General features: G+C 37.1%; 1 protein-coding gene across 1 annotated transcript; it reads right to left on the reverse strand.

Annotated features, from left to right (window-relative positions):
• Positions 1–274: 274 nt before the first annotated feature.
• LOC124304431 (arginine kinase) lies at positions 275–27,879 on the reverse strand. Its single transcript, XM_046762676.1, has 5 exons — positions 27,727–27,879; positions 5,001–5,358; positions 4,026–4,400; positions 2,784–2,981; positions 275–1,540 (listed from the first exon to the last, which is right to left on the reverse strand). The coding sequence occupies exons 2-5, from the start codon at positions 5,343–5,345 to the stop codon at positions 1,391–1,393; spliced, it is 1,068 nt and encodes a 355-aa protein (XP_046618632.1). The 5' UTR covers positions 5,346–5,358; positions 27,727–27,879; the 3' UTR covers positions 275–1,390.

Genomic DNA, 27,879 nt, shown 5'->3' on the forward strand with positions numbered 1-27,879 from the left:
AGATAAACTGATGTTGGAATTTATTTTCATGCGTCATCAAGTTGTTCATTTTTAAACGTATAATAAACAAACGAAATTCTCAGAACGTGGTCTAAACGTTTATCGCTGCCGTATAATACTTATCAGTACATACAACGTAGATTTCTAGACGTTTATAACTTTCTTCTTATAAATACTCGAATTAAACCACCCTTACGTATATATGACGTATCATATAACATCGTGTGTTTATTGGGAAGGTGTGAATTCGGTGAAAAAACGAAACTCGATCGGGTTGATTAGATGTATGTCTTTTTATTTGGTGTGTTCAATTTATTTGGCTGGTACATGATGCGGTGATGGCTTGCACTGAAGCCTCGCGCGTGTACAAAAACATCGGTCAAATCTTCAGTCAAATACAACTAGATTAAATCCGGCACTTTGTAAGCGCCTGTGATAGCAGTATAATAATGGTGTATTATACCTAAATAGACGAACAATTTTCTATACGCATGCGTCTGCTAGACCGATCAAAGACCGTTACACCAGTGTAATTTACACCCAACAATAACAACGGTTTATTAAAATCACAAGATTCGTTTTTCGTCTGCACTGACTTGTCGTTTGTGCGGCGACGAATATTTCATCATAGCACGTAACAATAATAAAAGCGAAAAAAAGAACAACAACAAGTCGATAATGTAACAGCATCCGGTGCCCTGAGGAATACTGCATTTTAGTTATGTACAACGTACATCGTTTTGTAATACCTCCTTACATAGTTCGATAGTATATACCAGGCTCTTTGTAATTCTCAATTCGTTACAACATATAAATATGAATACTGACCATGCGATGCACTTTGTATTGTTATAATACATAAAATTGCTATCTCCGTACTATTTTCAGTATTTAATCTCTCATTTTTTGGTATACGTTGAATATATTAATTAAAAGGAACTACGATAAAGTTGATATAATTAATAATAATAACAGTAATAATTATTAATAACGATACAGTAATTTAACGTAGTAGTCGTATGATTAAAATAATAATTACAATAATAACATAATATTAATATAGCTGCGTGTTAATTGCTATAAATATGTATTACACATATACATATATATGTATATATAATATAACGAGACGAAGGGTGGTAATTAGTACGGGGGTAAAAAGCTCTGAACTTTCTTTTACAGAATGCAGCGACCTGAGGGACTGATGGAACAAATCTAGGGGTTTCCGCTGTTCGCTGTTGTGAAAATTGATCTCTCTTTTTCCTTCTATTCCATGTTGTTATTGCTGTTGTACATGTCCGCGTGAAACAATAGTTATTATTTATGATTTGTTACTTTTCTTTGCTTTAAATATCTTTTTTATTTCATTCTTAACGAAAGGATCGAGTTATTAGAGCTCCTTTTCAATCTTAATGAGCTCGGCGATTCCGTCGTGCATCTCCTTCACGGCTTCGTACTCGGTCAAGCCCATGCGTCGCTTGTTGGAAATGTCGTAGATTCCACCCTCGGCCTCGGTGTGTTCACCACGAGTACCACGGACCTAAAAAATGTCGGTAAGAAGATAATTTCTCAGTCTAAGGAAAGCGGAAGCTATTCTCATTCAACGATTATAGATAGACAAAGGAGAGGTATGGTTACAAAATTTAAAAAAAAAATCCCCATGACCAAACGTACAGTCCAGTATAATGTAACGAAAGTTTGAAAGTATGAATGAAATTCGCCGAGTTGAATATAGTTGGAACAATACTTTCTTGAAAGAAACATTTTTTTCCAAAAACCACAAATTTCAGCTTCAACAGCATAATTATTGCTGACTTCGAAGATATCTCAGTATTAAATCTCTACTATGAAAAAATCGCATCGTTTGAACGATTTTCATGAACTAGGGTTTATCATAATGGTAGATGAATTCTGAACAGATGAACGAATGAAGTCGAAACACTATAGGTAAAATAATTTCAAGTGGCGATTAGTAAACCAATAACTTGATATAAAAAAAAAAAACTCCGCCGTTATCCAAAATCTGATTTTGTAGATTTGCAGAGAATTTCAGAAGCAAGTCATTATCCCCGCGGTATTCTAAGGTTAGGTTCGACGGTCATGGGTTATGTTATGTTTATTGAGATTGAGTTTGTTTCGCACTCTGCCGACTGTGGCGTTGTAGGTTTCTCTGTATTGCCAAGGTCCCTAGATTATACAGGTCGAGACACTCTTGGACAAAAAAATTAGTTAGAATGCGCCAAAAGTTTGGTATGACAATGGAAGCTTTCCATTTAGAGCACAATATGACACGGTGTAAACATTTCTGGCCTATTCCTTTGCCCGGATTGGTCGCTTACAATAGAAATTTGTACACTGTGTCACACTGTGCTATAAATGGAAAGCACCCGGTGTGGTTCTGATTCCTGACCTGTCACAATGATTAACCTCAAAATATATACGTGCTTCTATTTATTTCGTGAACGTCAGGACACTAAGGGCGCAACACGTTAATGCTTAACCTCAAAAAATTGAGCAAGATTGGTCAAAACTGGTTAATGCGGTAATGTAAGTTTGATATTTTTTGGGCGAACGCGCATAGAACATTTTTACCCACGTTATAGTGAGAAAAACTGGAACACGCGCGTCTTGACCTGTATAATCTAGGGACCTTGTGTGTTGCCAACATAATTGTCTAGTGACAAAAAATTAGCCGTCTCAGATTCATTGTCCCTAAGTGTACATATTGACAATGAGTGACCTTGGCAATAATTGTCTAGTGAATTCTTGCAAGTTCAGCTTACCTGCAGGTTGAACTTGCTGGCAACTTCCTCCAGCTTAGCTTTGTTGGCGGCCAGCTTTGGCACCTTGATGTGTACAGAAGCGCGAACAGTGGTGCCGAGGTTCGTGGGGCAGAAGGTCAGGAAGCCAAGACGGTCGTGGTGGGAGAAGGGGATGCGCTTCTCGATGTCATTCACAGCCTTTACGAGACGACGGTAAACCTGGAGAAAACGAAGGATGTATTAGGTGTTACTAAACGTCCAGTTATCGTCATTCAAATTGGACCAAATTCTATTTTGCAACTTTTTCCCCTCCTTTCGGAAATTGTTGTGTCGTTTGTAGGAAACTTGTAAATCATTTATACGATGGAGGAATCATCATGCCCTCTTTTCAAGTCGTTCCTTGATCGTTTTCCATATTGATCACCATCGAAATTTTGTGAAATGTTAGGGAATTTCAAAGAGTTGGATAGTAATTTTTCAGAAAATGTGGCTACATTTATGTTCAATACATACGATTTGATAAATGAGAGAATATTTTGAAACGTTTGTGAAGGTTCTGTGTAAATCCTATAAGTTTAGTGAAATTGAAAAAATTGAGTGACAACGATTTTCGACTTAAGTTCTGCAGTAAACGATGGAAAATAAAACTGAGTGCTTTTTGAACACACTGTCGAAGAATTGTCTGATCGATTTTCATTATTTCTACTAGAAACTTTCGCGATTCCCCCGTAAAGTGGTAAAAAGAGATTGTATTATTATTAGAATTATTATTATTAATCATGGAACTACGGTTTTTTGAAAATTAGGCTTACAGAAATTTTCATTGCAAATAACTGGCTGTTTGCTTTGATTCGAACAATCGTTTCTTAAATTGAATGGAAAAATATAGTTTCCTTGATAGACCATCGATAGTCAAATTTTATCACCTTGATATTGGGATGATATTGATTTTGATTGAAAACAGCAATATTAAACTTTAGAGAAAAACCGAAAACAATCGGCTCTGAAAGATTTTTCATCTCTGATTAAATCAATTTGAAATGCAAAATCGATATCTGAGCTATTCTTTACAACTCGAGTAACTGTTTATCATAAATGTTCAGAAGAATCATTGTAGGTTGCGTATTTATAAACTTCATGAATTCTCTATGTTTCATCAGCTAGTAACGAGGTTAACGGAAGAAAAGTATTAAATTTGGACAGATCTTAAGCTGACATCCGATCGTTAATTTTCAAATTTCTATCTTCCTGTGTAAAACTCACCTCTCCTAGGTCACCTCCCTGCTGCATGGAAATGATGCGAAGATGGTCCTCTTCGTTGCACCAAACAAGGAAAGTCTTGGCGTCGTTGTGGTAAATTCCACGACCAGTCGGCCAGAATCGGCAAGCGTTTGCGGCCTGGAGGAAGCGGTCGCCTTCCTTGAAGAGGAAGTGGTCGTCGATCAGCTTCTGCTGAACGTCCTTGGCCATTCCGGTCAGAGGGTAGAAGGTACCCTTCAACTCGCCTTCGAGACCAGACAGGGTGCTGGAAACCTTGTCTTCCATTTCCTTGTACTGGGCTTCGGTTAGGCAAGGGTTGAAGGGGTAGCCCTCGAGGGAACGTCCGCACCTCACGCGAGTGGAGACGATGAATTCACCCTGAAATTAGATTTGACGTTAAATATTATAACAATCAGACTATAATACTGTATATAGAGAATTGTTTTTGAAATCCGATTAGATTTTTTAATCGAATTTTTAAATCACTTTAGCGTTCTTTCTTAAAATCATTCGTCTTACCTATCGGAAAGAGTATTCACGAGTTTTTCAAAATTTCTATCTCAACGTTATTTCTAGACACAAAGTTTTGACACAGTTGACGCTCAAATTTTTTAAATTAATGTAACCCGCAAACGAAACGAGGTTTTGTAAGTTCAAGCATGTTTCTCTATGTCCTGAGTCGTAGACGTATGAAATTTATACTACAAGAATTACATTTTGTTCGAATCGTTCACTTTTTTAATGTTGAGGCAAAAAAATGTTCGGATCATGCTCGTCCAAACCGCTATCTTAGTATGAATCAGTGAAATTTCATTGGTAAAAGTTAACGGTCACAATTTTTTATCCAGTAATGCACGTGTTAACGAATACGAGTGACCATTCGCTGATAACAGTGAGATTCCACGGATTAATATTCAAATAGTACACTTGAATTTAATTATCCGTTACAGAGCAGAAAGAAAGTCGCGAATGACTCACAGCCGGGTCAAGGTTTCCAAGGGTGTCAACATCCCCGAAGTTCTTTGGTGGATGTTTGTCGGTCTTCTTGAATCCGGTGTGGTAGTCCTCGATGATGGGGTCGAAGAGGTCAGCGAAGACGGTGTACGCTTCGGCGTCAGGGGCGTAGATACCAACGCCGGAGTCATGGTTCTCCAATCCGGACTGGATCACGTCGAGCAAAGTCGAGCCGAAGGAAGTCTTCTTAGTCTTGAGCTGGTCGAAAATTTCCTTGGTCAGATATTTCTTCAGCAGCGACTTGCTGTCCGACGCCACCAATTTGGCATAGCCTGTCTCAAGCTTGTCCAGCACTGCCTGGTCGACCATCGTGTTTTTCTTACTGCAAGACAACGAAATGCGATTCAATGAATAAACAAACTCTTTTCTCTCAATTAAAAAGAAAAAAAATGTCACATTGGTTGTAACTCTCTTGCGGTGAAAAGTGAAATTTAAAACGGCAAGAAGAGGATAATAAAAAAAAAAAAACACACAGAGCTCGAAAAAGTACAACCACACACTTGCACACAAGACGCGATTGGGATGATGATAATACAGCGATTATAATATTTTTCAATAATATACTAGATACAAATATTATCGATACTGTTGCAATAATATAAACGTATGAATCGTGAGAATCTCTCGAGACATTACCCTGGTTCTGATCGCTCCGTGAAAAAATTCATCCCTTCGCGAATTTCTACGGCGGTCATGTCGCACGCGCGATTGTAATCTAACTTTTGGTTTAAATGTACTAGTTTACGTAATATAATATTCCTTTCAATAACTGCACGAGCTTCTTTCGACGAATGACGCTATTTCTTTTCAATCGCGTGCGGCGTCAGGCAAGAAACAGAAGAGCGTCAAAAAAAAAAAGGAGCGTGCAGAAACAAATGCAATAACAATTGCCAGAGCGACTCGGGTTTCCATGTAAAGGAAAGTATTGGAAAGCCACTCGCTGTGACTTTTTTATGCTGCCTAATTTCGGCCCCCCAGCCTCTTACGGCTACTCACGGTTTGTCGCATCCTGAGTTTCTGACGAATATTTTCGCGAGGATGTTCATCGGGGCCAGTTTCGTCACAGCACCGCAGAAACTACGTCCAGCGTTCATCCTGGCGGAGTATTGCCACGACTATAGCGATATTACAGGCAATTTAAGTCGTTTGGACGTTTTATGAACAAGAGATTTCCAGTTTTTACGTTTTATCCCGACTGAAGTTGTCGATTCAATTCCATCGTTTATTTACCGGCACGTTCACTTATTCATTTTCTTCATGTCTGATCGGTATATACGTAAAACTGGGTTTCAATTGGATGAATTTAAGCTCGGCTCCTTCATGTTTAATTCGAAACTGACTAAAGCATTATTACAAAATTCTCATTGGTTGAAAAAACTTTTTAACAACACAATTATTATTATAGTCGTTTTACGTCTAGCTAAAACTTTTCGTTTAGGTTATAATGTCAGTCATATAAGAACTTTGTGATTGAATAAACGTAGCAGTACGTCGGCAAAATATACCCTAAATTTCATGAATGCAGGCTGTTTCCTTCAAATGCATCGAAAATTGCATTAACGAAAAAGTATTTAGATTACATGTATCTTGAGTTGCATAACTGCAGGCGTATTTTGTTGAAGAATATCTTAAATTGCATAAATGCAGGCGTATTTTGTTGACGTTTATCTTGAATTGCATAAATGCAGGCGTATTTTGGTAATGTGTACCTTGAATTGCATAAATGCAGACGTATTTTGCTGATGTGTACGTTGAATTGCATAAATGCGGGAGGTTTGAATTGATCACGGTACGTTTTGGCGTAAACGTGATAAATTTGTGGTTTAATTAACGTTTAATAACGTTTACGTCATATTTAGAGTAAAGGTCGTTCTGCGCTTGCAGCGCCAATGAACCAAATTGATAGATCCTTTACTGGCAATGGAATTTTTTCATACCAGCTATTCAAGTTTTATCCATGTTCGGATTGAAATCAGATGACTATCATCCTCTTATCGCTCATTACGTAAGCAGTGCCTTTAAATTTGATGGATTAGAACCTCTCAGCGTTATCGAGCCGAAAGTATATGAGCTGAAAGATGCCCGGCGATAACGAGATGTGACTTTTATAACTTGTAACTTATTATCAACAAGACGAATCACGAGGGTATTTCGAGGCGGTTTGTATTTGATCAAGATCTAAGCTGCTCGCGATCTTCTAGCATCGCCATAAAGTCCAATGGTTCACAAACATCCGGAAAGATCGTCTTAATTGATGAAACGACTCGAATTTATCCACCGAGAATTTTTGCAGCCGTAGCTTGTATCCACGAAAACACAGAACTTTGAAAATCTGTAACTATTACTTGCGCGATGGGAAATGCTTTTGTCATACAACTTGAGTATCGCAGAAAAACACTGCTCAGGCGAAATACATTTTACACATTCAAAGTCAAGTAATAAAGTGTTGATAGGATGAGGTTATTCAATTAGTTTAACCAATTGGTTTATCAACTTTGTTCTTCTTTATCAACGCATATTTGAACCAGTGTACTTCTGTTATGTACGTAGTGAGATTGCGTCTTACAATGATAAGTCCTGTTACCGGAAAATTTTAATCACTGTTGGCATTTCTTATAAACGAATGAAGTAAATAATTGATAAAAACTGGCACTTGTATGCAGTGACGAATTGAATCAATCCGAAAAATTTTTGTTTGTGTTCAACAAACTTGCGTATTGTCATCACGCAATCAAACTCACTACATATTATCGTGAGAACGAATAACTTATATGAAGAAGAACAGTTAGCCGATGGAATATAAAGAATGACACCGTGATTTAATCATATATTCTTGATTCTAACAAAGCAGATATCACAGGTCGATCTCTTCGGTTTGATTTCTTTTGTAATACGTTGTAGTAGGCTAAACACTAAGCGGTACGTATTTCTTTGTATCTGCCATGAAACGCTTTAAGAGAGTGAAACCACCCTTCAAATTAAGGCATATCAAGGGGCGATTTGGAGTCCCAGATACCTTCCTTGTAAGCAAGAGAAAGCTTGTCGAACAAATTGTTTTGTCTATTTCATTAAACTTTTTTTCTTATCGTCTACGTGAACGAATCAACTTGAAATTTTAATGCACAGTTTCAAAAAAACTTTCCTCTTCGCATGTCTTTCATCCGATAAATTTCTCGCTCCGGTGGAATGTTCAAATAAGACTCGGTATAAAAATTGTTCTGAATTCACTGTATTCAAAATGCTACTCGTGAATTTCTCGACAGATTTCAAATTCCTATTCAGCTCCATAATCAGCTTCGGAAAAATAACCGTACAATATAATTAACGCACGCTTTTAATCAATCGAATTTCAAATGGATACCATTTTCTTTACTTCTTTGATCGAATGTCGTGACAATAGCGTCGATGAGACGGATAATTACAAAAAAAAAAAAAAAACAAAAATGGACTCCGAAGCTGGAAGATTTGTTCAACGATACAGATGTATGAAAATAAAAATAAAAATTGTAGAATATATACTTTTTGTCGTATACGTACGCGTCGCCACTAGTGGAATCCTTCGATGTACATCCACCCATTGTAACTATTGCAATGATAAACAACGAACAATTTTCACTGAGATTAATAAATTATTATTTTTTCCCCCTTTATTTTCTCCTTCTCTACGATCGTCACTCGATGCGGGGTAAATATCCGACGTGACCAGGTACAAAGTACATACAGGTACCTATATGTATACGAATTATGTATACGTACATAAACAATCAACACTATACCGACACAGAAATTTCCACTAAAATATCGTCGAGTAAAATTTGAACACCGATGATCAATAAGCGAGTAGAAAAAAAATTGGCCAAAAAATATCGCACCGTATTTCAGCTGTGCCGAAAGTAGTACGAGACCAAATTCTAATCTTCGACAGCTCCGCGCCGCAGGGTGTTTTTACAATCGAATTTTATCGTACTGTATAAAAGTGCAAAAAAATTATCCGTCGTCGATTAAAAAATCTCAAGTGTCACTCTCGCGGCACACAACACGCGATTAAGTTTGTGGTGACAACACGACACTTCGCTTCGCAGATCGGGAAGCCGGCCTCCTCGGAGGGGAGAATCGAGCCCTTCGGGTTCTCCTCCTCTCGTCCTCTCCTCCTCTTCGCTGATGCTGCCGCTGCTGCAGTTTTGCGCCCCTTAGACGAGCGCCTGTTTTGGGTGTGGTGAGAAAAATCTGTAAGGCCGACTCACTCGAGAAAATCACTCAATTTGAGACCCCCTTTTCTGCACCCTCGACGAACCCCCGGCTAATTAACGTGTGTATACGTAAACTTTTACGTCTACACTGCACTTGTTTGTTTCGCTTTGATTTTTTTTTTTTTTTTTTCTTCGAAATTTTTGTCACCAGATTATCGTGTTTTTTTCTTTCTCTCTCTTTTTTCTTTAGAAAATAGCTGGGTGGACTGAGAAAAATTTCACTTGTTACAGTTTATTGTACTCGGGAAAATTCTGTTGAGACGAGTATCGTTACAATAAATTTTTTCACATCGTATCGGTAACAAGAAAAATTGGCACAAGTAATTATTCACCGATTTGTAGTTGTCGGTACTATGTTTTTTGGTCGTTATAATGTTACAATCTGTTTGCCTGGATTGCTTTTTTTTTTCAATAAAATAAAACCAATCGTACCAACATCAGATTATCGTAAGAGTTTGAAGAGAATACAGTACGAGCGATAGTTATCAAAAGTAATAGTTACACGTTCTAAACTTTCCGTATACAGCTAAAATAATCCATTCTCACTTTGAACCCGGAATTGTATTTTTAGATTACGAAAAAACAAAAATGGACACAGTTTAAAAGCGCGTGTTCGAGACGAAGACTGAAAAGGATGAGATTTGGGAATTTATATCTCGACAACCAGGTATTCAGTTCGATCGTAGGATTGTTTTTTTCAAATTCTATGATTATGCCTATTGTTTTTGACAACAACATCGAAAATTGTGCAAGGTAAAATGTTTTGCGGTGCTCACCACACCTCAGGAACGTTTCAACCGATTCACATAAAATCTGAACTGACTTGAACTTGATTTGGACAAAACTCGAATCCCAACTCAAAACACCAGCCATTTGATGCGAAGAAAATTCGGATCACGGGATGAACAAACCAAGAATCCTGTCTCCAAAATTTCAAGTAAATCCGTCCCATCCGTTTCTGAGATATTGCGAGCAGCGCAAAACATCTCACCGATCGAAATAGTGGCGTTAGATTATCAACAAAAATACTTTCAATCAATACATCGCAATCAAAAAACATGCTCAAAAAAACTCGATCAACATACTTTCGAATGAACCGAACGTTGAACAATCCATCGCCCAGTTAAAAAATTCCCAAAATTCGCCCAATTTTTCAGTCGAATACTATCGCATGTATACTCGTATGCAACAAAATCTCCGAAAGAATCGCAGTACAGTAACCTGTACAATTTGACATTTTTCTCGTTGCGTGGATGGTAAAATCGTTTTTAGAATGAAATATTTCCGATCGCATGCAGACCGCGCGTTTGTTACATCTACGTATGTACGTGTGTATATATGTATTAAATGTATAAAGTTCTTCGATGCGAAATGAAGGTGTGGATAGGTGTACGTATGTATATATATATAACTACACATACGCGTATATATATTATATATATATATATATATATATATATATATATATATATATATATATATATATATATATATATTCGTATATTTATATGCACCGGGATATATTTTGATGTTAACACTACAGTATCTACGCTATCACTAACTAAGCGGCGGAGAAGACTTTCCTCCTGCCTGACGGCGGCGGCGAAAGCTCGGAAGCTCGGTACTCGGGATTTTGCGTGAAGGGGCGAGCTTTCGCCGACACCCCTGTAGTCCCAGGCATATCGCCCCCCCCTCTGCACCCCCTCTGCACCCCCGCCCATCCTTCGTCGGTCATGGGAAACTGAGGGCACGCCGGCGTTACACCCTGGAGCCAGGGGATCGGTCGATATTCGTAATAACACGCGGCCATCGTGCGGCGGCGTCGCGACGCGGACGACGCACTTCTACGCAGGTCGTTGGATACTCGCAGTCGTGTCTGCATGTGTTCCTATTTCTGTACTTGGTAGTGTTTGTGAATCTCTACCGGTCCGACCAACCACGCCTAGAGTCGATCTTGTTGGTAACAGATTACGCGGTTTTAAGAATACCGCGTTATTAACAATAAGCTTCGCCGAATTATACGGTGCAAGATTAATTTACAACGAATTAGTCGTTATTGTCTTGGATAATCTTGATCGGACTGGTCTGAGTATCGACCTTCTTGTTATTGACGAATGGAAAATAGAAGATTCTTTTTGCGTTTCGTTGTGCAAATAAATTGGAAACCACTTCAGCGATAAGACCCAAGATATTGTGACTTCTTGAATGATCGTCAGAAAAGCTGCGTCGGTTCCGACCAATGTTGACTCAACTTTTTATTTTCGGTGTGTTTGTAATAAATTTGTTTATTATTTTTTGAGTAAAAAGAGGGGAAAAGATAGAAAATTAATAAACACGCGTTGACCAGTATCGAAAAAACAGCAAATCGATATTAGAGTCTCAAGAATTATCGGAAGTTTCTTCTCTGGTGTAAAATACAATTCGAAATTCACTGTATCGCAATCGAAGGAGCCATATCCTTCACCATAAATGAATACACCTCGTATTTTAAAAGGTTCCCAAGTTTTTTCGAAATTTTCAATCAGCTCGTCAAAGTGAACTGATTTTCTTGACTAAAAAATATCAGCTCAAAGATATCTTTCGGCGTGCATGAATTGAATTATTTTTATACAAGCAAATGTAATTAACGGGCGATGAACGTTCTCAAGAGGATTGTCGTCTTTTTGAGTTTGATTTTTGAAGAGGTTGGTTGGCCAAAAACCGGAACTATTCGTTGATTTTTGTAGGACATAATCGTACGTTGTGTATTCATAAAGTTATCGAAATAATTTCAAGTCAAAGTAGAGAAATCGAATATGTCGTAGTTATAAAAAAAAAACCTTACAATTAGATATCGATACTTCGTTCAAATACGTTTTCAAAATCGTTGAAAAAATAATCCAGGGATTTGTCGATATCTACTCAACGTTGCACCATATCTTTCACCAGATTATTTTCCACAAATAGTAGCTGAAACAGACTTGTCGCTCAGCAGCAAATTCAATAGTAAAAATAATTACGAACGATGCAAAATGATAAAAGAGACATTTCCGTCGAATCTGTTGAAAATACTCTCTCAAATACAATGCGCAATTGCAGAGTAAAATCCGACGAATCTAATAGATTTTCAACCTTTTGGACAACCAGTATCCTTGAATTGATTCGTTGTTTGAACCTGGAAAAATTTCCGAAGCATCAAAGACCGGATGACATGATCAAAGTGTCACGTGACTTGAAACGCAACGCTTGTACAAGGCATGACAGGAATGACGCGGCTCGCGCGTAAGTTTCTTATTGCGTCTACAAGTTGCCGATAAGAAACGAGGTGCTTATAATCATCGGGCAACTCAATACCTTTATCACTCGAGTGATAGCGCGTCAATTGTCCGCGTGCATGTATGTATGTCACACTTGTTTGCTGATCCGATTAATCCGCTGATAGACGGCGTGAGGCCCACTTGAAATTTAAAACCTCGGGCAATAAATCCCCTTCGACAAATTCAAGTGTCCCGTTACGTCACCTGCACTCCAGAAGCGCAGCGATTTGACATTTGTCCCTGTTAAAAAAAAGGCGTTCGAAAGGCTAATAAAGAGTAAAATCTCACCGCACTTTTTATTCACAAAAATTCTCAACGTAGAAAAATTTTATTTCTTACAGTAACGTTAAAAAAAAAAACTGTTTTAATATTGGTGGAATTACGAAAAACGAGCTACGCGTAATCATTTTGCGCTATCGTCGATCCTATTTTGGTAATTGCAACGCAAAATCAGTTCGTGAGGTTTACTCTACTTTTTTAGTTAAACAAGGCTTTAACGTCATTTTATTCTTGCACAAGCATGAAATTTTCGCAACGTTTACAAGAAAATGTAGCAACAGTGACCGTAATGAGAAAGAATAGTAACGGATACTAGACTTTCCGGTAACAGCTAGAAAACTAATTTTCATTTTTTACCCAGAACTGTACATATTTTTCGATCGTGGTAAAAAATGAAAATAGTTAAGGACTGAGCGGTAGCCGGAACTAAAAATTTTTCTCGGTGTAACCATATGTTTGTGAAAATTTAAATGTTTTGGAAAAAATTATCCGCTAAAGTAAACGAGAGGACTTTTCGGAAGAATTGAATTTCGCGCGTTTTTGAAGTTTCGAAAGAAAACGATTATTCGTAGAGCAAGTATCAAGAAACAATAATTTGGTGGGGAGTTTGCAATTTTCTATCACAGCACGGTTGTCGAGGATGAAATGATTATCTGAATACTGGAAATTAGATAAATAAAATTTTACATCAAAACACCAAGATGTAGCACATAAGAAGTCACAGTGCTAATTCGAAGCGATATTATTTGAAATCGGTCACAGTTTTGACGATCCGAAGTTATAAAAAGAGTTCGAGTCTGTCAGAAAAGTTGTTTCAAAGCCTCCAGCGTTTTATGATAACGCAATTTTTATTATTCCTTCACTTCCTAGAAGAAAGCTTCTCCCTGTTTGTAAGCGACTCTGACTATTAATATCGTTTCATGCTGCAGTAAAGTAATAGACATTAGCTGATATTAGAAAATACAAATCCTGGAAATTCTGAATTTACAATTGCCTCGATTTTAGACGATTTACGTATCGAAGACGTTGAATTTTTGCTTTCCGATGAAAATTTTGTTTGCAAAACTTTGACATCATCAATCTCACGACACTTTGCAGAGAATTTGGTTCTTACTTCATCAAAGGTTACCAATTAACTACAAGACTTGGTGAATATTAATTTTGTTCGAACCACGTGAAATTTAAAGTTGATACGGTGACAAATATTCGAACGGTCTCGAAATAAAATTAAATTCAAATGACAATGGAAAACAAATGTTGCATATTTTCGGACGAGGGATTTAAATTCGTAGGAATGTATTCGTTTCTGCGATGCCTGGAAAAAATCTTTTTTACAAAAGTGTTCAACGTTCCGAATTGTCAAATTTCAGACTGACATCGAATGATTGAAATAGAGAAATATCCTAGTTTGACGCAACGCTCAGTTGAATCTTATCAATTCGAAACTCTGACCCGTAGCCAGTTGGTTTATTTGTCATTCGAAACCAGCGGTGAGGCGGAAATTTTTTTAGACAATATTTATAATACAAATGAGATGGAATCCATCATGAATGAATCATGAATCATCCAATTTCTTTTGAATGGAGGCAGTGAATTATTCGATGTCGAATAAACAACTCTATTTGTTGAGTTCAAACAGAATGCCAATGACTGTTCAATTTTATGAGAGTTACTCATTGATAATATTATGTTACACAATACACATGTACAGCAGTTACGTATGTATAACTGATGACAAACGATCCAGAACAGTCTACAAACACTCGAGTCTAAGGCTGTCGATTATCGTGCGAAAAATCGAGCGAAGATGTATATACATAGTTAACGGTCGTCACGTATGCTGTATAATTGAACGGACATGTCCTGTAATAAAAACGACTTATATGACATGGCGCAGAACGATTGATAACAAAATATATCTCAAACTCTTATCGATATATGCACGTCAGAATTCCATTTTTCGTTTTCATAGAGGGAATGCCGAATGTATGATATTGACTGAATCGAATCACGATTTTTTTTTTTTTACAGCTTGACGTTAGATTTTACGACACAAAGAAATTTCTTCAGCGTAGAACTTCAACTTAGGTCTAACAACTTTCTCATGGTACCATACGTGACTCTTTCTCATTTGAATATAATCGTGTGGGTAATTAAATCGTATTCAAAAATGATACTAGCTTTTTTACGACCCAGCAACCGGGATAGGGAACTTGTTTAAAGCTTTTTCAAAAATGGCTGACTGAAACTGGCCTTCCGAAGTTTTTCATAGTAAATTTATTATCGTTTATATTAAAATAAAGCCAGGACTAAACGATTATTTTGAAAAAGTTTGGAATAATAATTGGAATGAATGTCTTCTTCGACATATTATTCAAACGGAAAATTGCCACGTGAAATAAAGCACCTCGTAGTCGTGAGGGATATTAATCCTATTGGTCAGAAAGCCCGTGAAAAAGTATTTTTACATATATTACGTATATCAGGTCGAATTGTGTATCGAAAGCTTTGAAAGCTATTAATACTACTCTTCGGTTAATTCCTCGCCATTCGGTATTTCCCTGACGCAGTTACGACAGAAGCTGGGATCGTTTGTTTGATTTTCTTTTCTTTTTTTTTCCCCCGTCTGCCATTCGCCGTAGAATTGTGTAATTCTTATCGCGTAATCTAATCGGTTTTATTAGCGACGGCTTCGCTCTGCAGTTCAATTCTTACAAAGAGGCACGATATTACACAGGTACTATTTGTACGTTGACTCATCACTCTTAGCGTGCCGCACCTATGAGCTACCTACTCTACTTGCTATTATTATTTACACATCGCATACACGGACGGCATGCGGGTTGACAGTTTTCAGGCGCACCGCCGTTTCCACCAGCGTTCCGCACACGCAATTCGGACAAGATTTTCTCAGAGTTTTTCTCATCCCGCGGGAATTTTACCGCAGTATGACTTTTCTACTTTCCCACAGGAATACTCGAGTAAAATTATGAACAAGGTCCGGTGACCGATGTGAAGAAATTATATCACATTTGAAATATCAGGTTAAGGTGATATTCAGTAGCGTATAACGAATCTCCGGATTCGTAGGCGTGATAAAAATATACGTACCTATCGTGCAAATTGAGTCAAGCGCATAGAAAAGCTTCTCGCAACTCATTACCAACGCAGAGGCTAATCTATTATTGTCAGAGCGTTGAGCTACAAAGTCTCGGATGTTGTGCAATGAAATACCAATCAACGGTGACAGCTTGTTAAAAAGTATACTTTAACTCGCTGAGACCTCCGAACCTCGCTTGAAAAAAGGAAAAAAGAAACCACGTGGCGTTTTACGGGATTCGCGTCGTACAAAGCAAGAGTTTTCTGTGAAACGTGCCAGTCTAGTCTCAAAGCCGGCAGATAGGCAACCAAAACTACATTTTAAATGTGCCGGAATACCAATCGTAACACCGATAGTCTGAAAGATAGAATTTAAGTAGATGTTTAGAACTACAAAGTGTGCTTCAGCTAATCAACAGCTACATTTTTAAGACATCGGGGTGCAAACTACATTTTAAATGTGCCGGAATACCAATCGTAACACCGATAATCTGAAAGATAGAATTTAATTAGGTGTTTAGAACCACAAAGTGTGCTTCAGCTACTCAAAAGCTACATTTCGAAGACATCGGGGTACAAATTATTTCGGCTTCGATTTCTTGATAGCGATATTTTGAGTATGTAGGAATATGAAACGTAGTTTCGTTTCATAGAAATACAGAGCGTAGCTTACATTCGTTGATAACAGCTACATTTTGAATCTGTGGCAAAAAAAAAAACAAAAGTAAATGAAAATGTAGCTTCGATCACGCATTAGCTAAATTTTGAATATATGTATAGGAAGGAATACAGAATGTGGCATTATCTTAAATCTGTAAAATTGCAAAATGTAGCTTCGGTTGCCTTCAATCGCTATATTTCGTTTGTGCCTAAGTAAAAAATGTAGCTTCGATCACTTGATACGTCCATTTCGAATGCACAAGAATACAAAATGTGACATCAATCTCAAGCTGAATTTCGAACCCGTGAATAAAAAAATTGTAGCTTCATTGGTCCAGTAGCTGTACTTTGAATACGCCGTTAATATAAAATGTAGGTTTCACTGTCTCAGACAGCTAAATTTCGGTTATGTAGCTTCGGTTGCCTATCTCCTGGCGTTGAGTGGTTACTTTCACCGAAAACTCTCGATACTACGCGTTTATATCCTCGTTACACTTAAAACACGAAGCACGGAAGTAGTCAAAAAAATGTAATGTGGCGTAACGTTTGGACGGTTAATCTAAAGTACGAAAAAGGACTTGCCGCGTTGTACGCCGCGAGTTGTGCGGGGGATTTTAAATTAAGCCGGTTCGGAGGCGGCTACGAATTGAGAGAATAAAGTGCGAAGCAGGAAGTGACGACGCACCGGAGATGACAAGCCACGGACCAGTGATGAGAATTACCGCAGACGACTGGCATACGTAATATTCAGCTGCGGTGCTGCATTAGCCGTTACTGCAGGAAATTCCCGGAATATATGCGAATCTGCAATCCGTTCCGTTCCGCTCTTCTCTTCAATTCTCCGCCCAATCTCGACGCTTTTACGCGAGTTTCTCGTCTTTTCATCTTCTTTGTTCGTCTGGTGAATATTTTCATTAAAATTCTAGCTGAAATATTCTTGAAAGTAATTCGTCATTCATCGATCATCAGTATCCATTGGAAATTGTGTCACATAAGCCATGAATTATTTCATTACGTTTCAACTCTATTTTCGTACTTATACTTTTTATCAGAAAATTTGTAAAAGATTTTTCAGTAATATCCGATTATCGTATGAAGGAATATAATTAATTTGTAACGTATCGAAAAATCTTCATTTCTTCCTTCCTGGGACAATTCCATGTCCTCAATTCGTGCCCGACAAAACGCGGGTCCCGAAGCTTATTGACCCAGCCAAGGTAACCGGGTCAAGTCGTGTGGACGCCAAGAAACAAGGCGAAAACACATTGTGAAATGTTTCGCAGCCGATTGATCGTATTCTTATCAGTGAAAAGTGACATGCAGGCCTCTCGGGGATGTTGGTAATTCAATTTTTTCTGCCCCTTAGTTTGAAAGCAACGAGCATTTTCTCCCTGCGTTTGAATAATTTGATTTTTAAAAATAACCAAAATCTATCGTCTATAGAGCTCAATACTTGCTGATTATTCAGAGATCCGCGGTAAAAATAAAATCAATCAATTAGCTGAATGTTCGTGCAGAAACGTGAGGATATTATTTCCGTCTGTAGAGTTACATCTTTTATTCAATGTCCTACATCTGGCGGCAAAAATCTTGGCGCTCAAATAATTTAAAAAAAAAAAACAATGAAACTTGTCACAGCGAATTAAAAATAATCTCGCATACGTGTAAAATGTTTTGGAAATTTCTGAAAATAATTTCGTATGTACAAATTCTATTTCAAATAAAGCGCAAAGACACGTTAGGTCAATCGAAATCATTTTAGTAAAGCTCTTAGGCGCTAAGATTTTGTTATAATTGTATGACAGAATTCGAAAATTTCGAGAAAATATATATAATATATATATTATATATATATATATATATATATACATTTTCACGGTGTAGAATTGGACGCTATTTTGTTCAACTTACTATAATTTCGAATTTTTCCCGTGTGCGTGAAAATTCTAGGTACAACTGAATAGAATCAAAGTTTGTTGAACCAACGTTGAAAGAGTATTTTCGCAAAAACATTTCATCATACCACAGAAGCCTCCTGAATATTGTATTTGGCAGTAGACTGGCTTTGCACAAGAAAGATGAAGATACGCGCCCCGGGATTTCCAATAATAGTGAAATTACCAGCTTTGAACGAACCCGTGACGAGGCTTGCGATCCGCAAAATTATGTTAAATTAAAAAAAAAGTCAGCTACGCAGCGTTCATAAATCAAGATTCCGACGCTGCGCGCCAAATTATTGTCTCCTACCTCGCCTCGAATATTCCTCTCGTCCATGAAAAAGTTCGATAATTAATAACAACGGTCGACAGGTTATATGAGAAGTTTCGTTGACGTCTCGAGTCACGCTTCGTCTTTGCGCAATAAAATATGGAACAATTGTGTTATACAACATCTGGAAAGGGTCCAGCTTCAAAGTGTTGAAAAGATTCACGTCGAGCCGAGGCGAAGCTAATTTCGCTCGCCAGGTCCGCGATTCTTTAGGCAGGGGTGATTTTGCCGAGACGGTAAACATCCCCAGAAAATTCAACATTAGGTATATTTATAGGCCACCATGCACTCGCTGATACACGCGAATTACGCTGCCAGATGTGAGCCGAGTCCGAAGCTTTATAATAGAACAAAGTGCCGCCACTGCAATCAGGCAGAGCAGTTTTAAATATTGTTGAGATTACAGAAAAATGTAGCACGAGTAAATATTTATTGCCATTATTGCTGTCGATATTAAAACTTCTGGTATTTGTGACATTGAATCTGTTCTTTCTTTTTCAGTTTACGTCAAATTTTTTAGTCCTATAAGCCCTTCTCATGTATTTATTGTTTTCATTTTGTTATAGTATCTAGAAAAATTCAGTGAAACAGGTATCGTTAAAAAAAAAACTGTTTCAATATTGTTGGAATTACGAAAAACGAGGTACGCGTAACCATTTTGCACTATTGCCGATCATTTTTTGGTAATTGCAACGCAAAATCAGTTCCTGAGGTTTACTCTACTTTTTTAATTGAACAAGGCTTTAACGTCAATTTATTCTTGCGCAAGCATTGAATTTTCGCAACAGTTGCAAGAAAATATAGCAATAATGATCGTAATGAGTAAGAATAATAACGGATACTAGACTTTCCGGTAACGGCTAGAAAACTAATTTTGATTTTCTACCTAGAACTATATTTTTCGATTGTGGTAAAAAATGAAAATAGTTAAGGAATGAGGGGTAAACGGAACTAAAAATTTCTCTCGGTGTACATAAAATTTACAAAAAGTTGCTAAAGTTTCAAAAGAATATAGTAAAATTAACCATAACCATAAAGAATACTGTAACGCAAACTAGATTTTCAGTTATGACAAAATATGAAAACAGTAGTAGACTGTATATGTAAGTATAGCCAGAAATTATTCCCGATTTAAAGATACACGTTGAGAATGATATAAGTTGATAAGAAGAATTGCATGACGTGTATTCAGCCGAAAAATTTTTGAGGGACTGATTCTGATTGAAAAAACGGAAAAAAAAAAATTACACGCATCGTGTAAACATTCAATTGACTGTGAAATGATTTGTCAAGAGAATTGCGATGTTGAATTTTTTTAAAACTGTAAAAAATTACATGTAACAAAAATGTCGGTCTGAATTAACATATACCGAACAAAATTTCTAGTTGTAACCAGAAAACATAGCATTGATGTATAACTATAGTCACACTAAATGGTTGTTTGTATTATATTCTTAAATCAATTCTGTAAAGTCTGAAGATGGTTATTCGCAAGATTTTGAGAAGTATTTAAATAACATTACGCTAAACGTCATAAAGAGAACATTTATACTCTTAAATATTTCTGTCTTATTTCTTCCTACACCGTGTTGGAAGTTTTATTCGGATACGGAACAGCGAATTCATCATACGTTCACTATTTATTCTATTTATTCTATTTACAAATACAATAAATTCACTACGCAATTTAGTAAATTCAGAGAACTTTTTTGTATTTTTTTTTTTTTTTTTTATACATTTCAGTACAATTGAACATTTTTTTTACGTCGCTACACCAAATTTGTAAATTTGCAGCCTGATCTCGTAATTTGACAACTATTTTTTACAATAAATTTGTGGTAAGTTCATAATCATTTTCAACACTGTATGCTCGTATCTTTCATCGACTGATATCAATTTAGATAGTTTCAATTTTCTCGTAATTCAATATACCTTAGTAAGAAAAAAAAGAAAAATTACCTTTTACCGACATTGATATTATCACTAATAATATGTAAAGATAAACAACGCGTCGATCAAGCACTGTGGTGAAAATTCTCAGAACTGCGCCGTGACGATTGTGATAACAAATCGAAATCATACCCAATATTCGAGATTGTAAAAATTACACCTGTCTGATATACGCAAGAAATTACCTCGAGTATTTTGACCTGGTCACTTAAGGGGGTATTCTAGTGTAGAAATTTGAAAAAATCGATTTTTTTTTTTTATATTTTCAAAGCTTAACCTTTTAAGAATGTGTCCTTGAAAGGACAAGTCAAAATTTCAATTATTTTCAGAGATATAGCTATTTTAGTGACACGTCTTCAATACTGGCTCGGCTGGAACGAATTTTACTCGAAACTTTAAACGCGTTTTTCTCAAAACTACATTTTTCAAAACGGTTGACATGATTTCTCAAGTTCTATTGAACCGATTTACTTGAAATTTGGTGAGAATCTTCTCAATACATGTCTCTATCGCACGAACCATTATTATAACGAAATAATAATTTTTACTATTTTTAAAAAATTCAGAAACGTCCAAAAAAGTAAAAAAAAACGTATTATTTTTTCGGACAGCCGTAATTTGGCAAAAAAAAATTTTTTTTCGACTTTTTTTTAGTTAGTACGATAGCTGCATTTATGTAGATTAATAATCTTTTTTTTTTTTTTTTTCTGATTTTGAAAATGCTTGCAATCGTGGCAACATTGGCGCGCCATTTTTTTTGTACCCCCCACTTCAACAACTCATAGCACTTTCAATTTTGTATTTTTTGACTTGTTTTTTTTTTTTTGTAATCGTGAAATGATAACAAACGCCTGATAAAAAAATGGATAGTAAAAATATTTTTTGTTTTTTGTTTATAGCACTTCAAAAAACACCTCAAATTCATGCCTCTACACTAGAATACCCCCTTAAGTATGGAATACGAGTGTAAATAAATTTGTAAATTAGAATGCAGCTTCGAACCGTCACGACCGAGTTGTACAGAATTTTCGGGTTCCCTCAAGATAAACCAGCTTTGCCTCTGACGAGTCAAGGTTAATCAAACCTCTAATCTACCCCGATTATAATTTCAGCGATAATGCGAGCTCTCCAGTCACGATTTTGCCGCCTATCGCCAGCTGCCTAATAATCTCACGTGATAACACATTAGCACTTTACCATGTCATAATAGAAATGATCGCACGGACTTCGGTCTTCTTTTCCGAGCATTTCTTACTGTTCTTTTCTTTTTTTTTTTATTATGGTAAGGACTTGTTCGACTGAAAAAAGTGTACCGAACTGAACGAACAGGTTTGAACTTTCCGCATAGCCAGAAAATATAGTATTGACAACCATAGTTACACTGAATAGTTAGTAATTGTATCACTTTTTCTTGTAGATTAAAAAACATTCCAGCATCAAGGCCTTTCAGTCACAAAAATTTTCATTTATTAGCCTTATCACAGTTAATTTACAGCTTAAAATGATCTTTTTTACTTCGTATACCCCCAGAAAACCTTAGAGTAACAAGTTTCGCCCAGAATCATCGAATTTTTATAGTTTTTGTCGATTTTACATCCGCCATATTCGATCGGCCATCTTGGATGTAGAAATTATCTGATTATGACAGCAGTTCGTCATCAGCGCCTCAAAGACCTCTGAGTAACAAAATACAGGCCGAAATATTGAGCTGAAAGATCTGTGATTGAAAAATTTGACACAACGATAACTATTTAACTACAAAAATTCTAATATAAAAACAAATGAATGTTGAGGGAAGTTGAAGAGTAGGTGGTCAGATTAACTTTCAGGATATATCCGGCAAAGGTTGCAGGAAAAAAGATAGATCACTGGAATCAGAGCTGTAGAAAAAGTGACGCAACAATATTACTCGGTGTCTTTATCATTCAAAGACAATCGTGGTCATTGAACGTTTGCTGTCAGGAAAAACCGGCCGTCAAAATAGTTGTCTTTTTCTTACAATGCCGGTGAATCCAAAAAAGTTTGACGTTTCGCGACGGAAGTCAAAATTGTTGACATAATGTTGCGCCGATCGTGCAAAGCTGTATTTCGTAACATCTAAGGTACATAGTTCAATACACACGTGTGAAAAGTTGAACTGAAATTTGCCGATGGAAAAAGGTGAAAATTCAGTTTTGTTATTCCGAGTTTGTTCGTTCGTGTAATCACTTTTATTCCGGTCATATTTAATTCGAAAATTTTCAGCTGATTTTTAGAATAAAACGCCCTTGACCAACTGAACTAATTTCAGCGATATCCGGGAATCCAGATTGCTTCCTTGAATCGATCCTGTTTCAGAGACACTCGGGCGCTTGCGCCGCGCGCCGAGAGACGAGCTATAACGTTCACCCTTGAATTCTGGTCCACCAGACGACCTACCGCACTGTGCCGAGACGATCTATTGAAACTTGAAAATCAACCGCGCATGCGCCGGATAATTCAATCTCATTGGTCGGCGAAATCTTCCCGCAGCGATATTCTTGTCTGCGCTGCAGGCGGGCCAACGTACGCAAAAAGTGTACGTTTGAATTTTCAAAGAGCATAAGCATTAAATTCCGACCGTTCTTTGAAAAATCAACTTTCCGACCCAATAACAAATGCTTCCCAAACCTTCCGAGTCACTACCTCAATTATTTGAGATTCTAACCTCGAAAATTCGTATCAATCACATCGCCGGCAGAAACAGTTTGACAGTTGAAACTCGGGATGGCAGTCTGCAGGAACAGCCGATAAAACTAGCGCATGCGCAGTTGATTTTCAAGTTTCGAGAGATTATCCCGGTATATTTCTCGTCATGCTGCGGGAAGCTCTTTGAAGCCAGACCTTCGTAGTCCAGTGAAAACAGGTCTGAGTTAAAAAATATTCGGGGTATCGTTGCATTTTTGTGTATACGGGTGTTCGACCCTCAGGAACTCAAATCTGAAGTCATTTTTGACATGCATATCTGACGTTTTGAGGAAACAGCAAAATTTGTCGTTTTTTGCGCTTTTCTCAAAAACTGCTGTACATGATATTTACAGAATTTCGTCTTGAATAAAAAATGCTAATTTTTTTTTATACAAATGTATTAATCTATGCACTATTCGACGAAAATAACTTAAAGCTTGAGTACCAAAGGAAAAAAAAACGTCACATTCAGGTACAGTAATAAAATATTAGTTACAAGTAGTTTTCTCGCAACGTGACAGAAAATGTTGAGCCAAAACTCTACGTATCGAATAAAATATTATTCCGTACATGGGACGAATATTTCAACATGTAATTGCAGCTGATGTAGATCTGATCTAACGTTTTCGATTTTACGATCGTTTTCAACAGTATTTGGTGAAACCTAATTCATTTCATATCCCTGTCAATTCAACATCTTCCACAATCAGTGTTCATAAAATCAGAAACTAAACTTCTAACCAGATATAATTCACGGCATTTTATAAACCCGAGAGAATATCTTATACGACACACGTGTGTAGAAATGTTTAGTCACATCGCGTCGCTCTACATACATATACGTAATTTATCAACGGAACGCGCACGTTAATCGCAAATTAGTTTCAACTATTGCTCGCCATTTTTTCACCGACGCAATAATTGGACATTGAAATTCGTAGATGATCGTCGAAGAGCGCGGGGAGTTGGTCGGGCGTAGCTAACAACTAATTTCCGCTCCGAGTTATCAAACGCATTATAATGTATGCGCGCGCCAGCTGAAACGAATCTCCGGTCGACAACCCAATGCAAGTATGAATTTGCGTCGGCGATCTCTTTGCTTAGACGAACGCGCAACGAATTCGCAAATAATATCGCGCGATTTGAAGGGAGAATTTCGTCGAAACGTGGGTGAAAAATATTTTTCATATCACTGAGAGAAATTTTTAATTCCGGTTACCGCTCAGTCCTTAACTATTTTCATTTTTTACCACAATCGAAAAATATAGTTCTAGGTACAAAATGAAAATTAGTTTTATAGCCGTTTCCGGAAAGTCTGGTATCCGTTACTATTCATTCTCATTACGACCACTGTTGCTATATTTTCTTGTAACTGTTGCGAAAATTCAATGCTTGTGCAACAATAAATTGACGTTAAAGCCTAGTTTAACTAAAAAAGTAGAGTAAACCTCACAAACTGATTTTGCGTTGCAATTACCAAAAAAGGTAATATTTTTAAACTAGTAATAAACGACGTAGTCGGATAATCATTCCTATAAGATTCAAATGATGCTGACATGTGGGCTGAGAAAAAAAATTTAATATTCTTCAATGAAAGTGCAGTTATTAAGGGGATGCTGTAGTCAGTCTTACCGACCGAGTAGCAAGAAACGGCGCAAAAATCGTGTTGTACATGCAATTCCGACCAAAAATATATCGATTCATTTTGGTTTCACGAAAAAATGAAGAAATGGCATGAGAAATAAGAAATCGAGATCACGGTTTCGTACTTTTCATATCACATGTAAAAGTCGTGGTCAGTCATCTTTTTTGGTCATTTCAAAAACGAGAAAATCGTTTTTATCAAAACTTCGCCGAAATCCCCCCTCAACCACTTGGCGTGGTATCGACTTCTTTCATTCTTTAAGGGATGAAAATTGGACTGGCCGGAATCCCTGAAGCCGTTCAAAACCGTGTAATTCGCGAAAGCTTAAACGAACCTCGCGAGCTTCCTCAAACACGTCATTACTGTAAGGATGTTACGAGTTTTTTTCATTGTCACACGAACAAGTTCTGATCGTCAGTCTCTTGCAGTTTATAACGAATTTCTCAAAAAGCGTAATCTTCAAAATCCCATTTCCGTGCGAGGTTATTATTTTGACTCAGCAATGATAAATATGATAAAAAAAAAAAAGGAAACGGATGTTCTACTCTGATAGATTCTATCGTGGGAGAATTCATAATTTAACCTATATTGGAAAAAATATATCATTCCATCTCAGAAATAAATATCATGAAAACATTGAAATCACGTTATGAAAAAATCGGAATTACGAAACGAGCCCAAGGCAGAATATTCAAAAGTTGTTGAAAAAAATCTCGAATGATATTTAAAATATTATATCCTATATGCTTGAACTCGAGGAAATAAATCGACTTATAAATTGGGGCGCCGAAGTATGCAGAAGTTGAAAAAAAAAAAAAAGAAGGAATCGAATCACTAATGCTTGTCAATATATTATTGTAGTCTTTTATTTTTCTTGGAAGCTTCGGAAAAAAATCTGTGCCCAGCAGCTGTGTTAAAATAACTAGCGGAGACGGAGATTCGCCCCACGTTACGTAACCGAGCTGCACCCACCGACTCATACGTAACTTTTCATACATGTATAATATATTATATAAATGTATATTATATAAAAATATATCTGTGGTGGAATATCGAAGTTAGTCTATAAGCTCGAGAACAACGAAGAATGTGCTTAAATAGAGCAAAATTACTTCGCCAATGGTCGCTTCAAAACCCTGTGATCAAATTTTCCGTGATTTTCGACTTTTCAGTTGAGCCTTGAAGGCTTTGCGAAAATTCTTCGAGATTTTATTTGCTCGTTTATTTATATCGTCTTATTTTTTTTTTTTTTTCGGTTATGTAGCAACTTTTTGAGTTACCGTACCGGATATGCAGTTCTGACGATGTCGTTGCCTCGACCAAGGCTTATCTATCGGCTGAATCTAATCGCAAGCAATAAATGCTTGATATCGTTTTACCGTCGCGACGGCTCGACGAATTAAGTAACGTGTGCCAATATAAATCGTTTCGTTGTAACAGCTCGGATAGACTTGACGAATGGTGTTTGTTTATACGTCGTTGTTCATCCGGTTCGATTAATATTCAAAAAGAAAGAAAAATGACGTGTTTGAATTTCAGTTTTAGATCGCGTGATAAATTATTGTTTTTATATCGATCGTTGTATCGACTCGACGTTGTTGAAACGCAAAAAGGAGTTTGTAACATGATGGTTCGTCTTATTTCAAGTGAAAACGCACTTTGCAATTGAAGAATCTTCGTTCAGGATTCTATTCCTTCATACAAGGGAATATATTCTTTTCCGACATCAAATTACTCGTTAAAAATTTTCCACACCGTTGGCAAATAAAAGGAATTCATGGAAAATGAGTTCAAATCAGCCAAGCTAGCTGAGAGAACTGTATACTCAATTGCTGACCATTTATATGTCATTTTTGGAATAATCTGGGAGAATTTGCAGATACATCGTGAATATTTAAGGTTTTCACAGCGAGTTGCTTCCTTTTCTTTCTATCCGTCACCTTTTGACAATTGCAAATTTCCAATAATTATTCTGAAAATTTTATGTCGATCGAATTTCAAAGCTTAACCAGATTCCGAAATTCGCAAGCAATCCTGAAATTCGACGCGAGCTAAAGCAAGGATAAAAGCTTGATTTCCGTTGGAAAATTTTCGAAACCAGATAATCGAAGCAGAGTATAAAAAAGTACGAAGAATAACTTTTGTAACACCTGCAACGATTTAAGCTAGAATATTGAAATACACAATTCGCTGATAGTGTAGGCGCAAAAGTAGTAACTTGCGTTATAGTCAGACGTGCTGCAGGGTTAGTCGATCGAAAGCATTCCGCGTCTCAAGCCGTCAACTACCAGAGTTGAAATATTAAAGGAGTTCCGCTAATCGATTTCAGCGAGTTTAGTGGCACGTGCGAGCTTTCGCAGCCCCTGAAAATTGTCCAGAAGCGAAGTAAAAGCGCTCGAAATTGATAAAAATTATTGCCCACCGAGCCGCCCGGAATGAGAACGAAACGTAAATAAAGACCGTGAATTCCGATAATCGAAAGCACGATTGGGATCTTTTGGATGGGATGAAGATTAAGTCGAGGCGGTTGGACTTACCTAGCGGCAAGCAATTCAAGGTATTACGAGATACCGCACGGCACTAATACCCTCGAGGTTGGCTGAAGATACGTCAGATACGTTAGCCAGAAGCTGAGTGGAGTCGCGTCGTGTTCGCCAAAGGTAGTCCGCGTTCTACCCCCACCTTGGTCC

Source organism: Neodiprion virginianus, chromosome 5 (genome assembly GCF_021901495.1).
Source record: "Neodiprion virginianus isolate iyNeoVirg1 chromosome 5, iyNeoVirg1.1, whole genome shotgun sequence".
Classification (NCBI taxonomy): domain Eukaryota; kingdom Metazoa; phylum Arthropoda; class Insecta; order Hymenoptera; family Diprionidae; genus Neodiprion; species Neodiprion virginianus.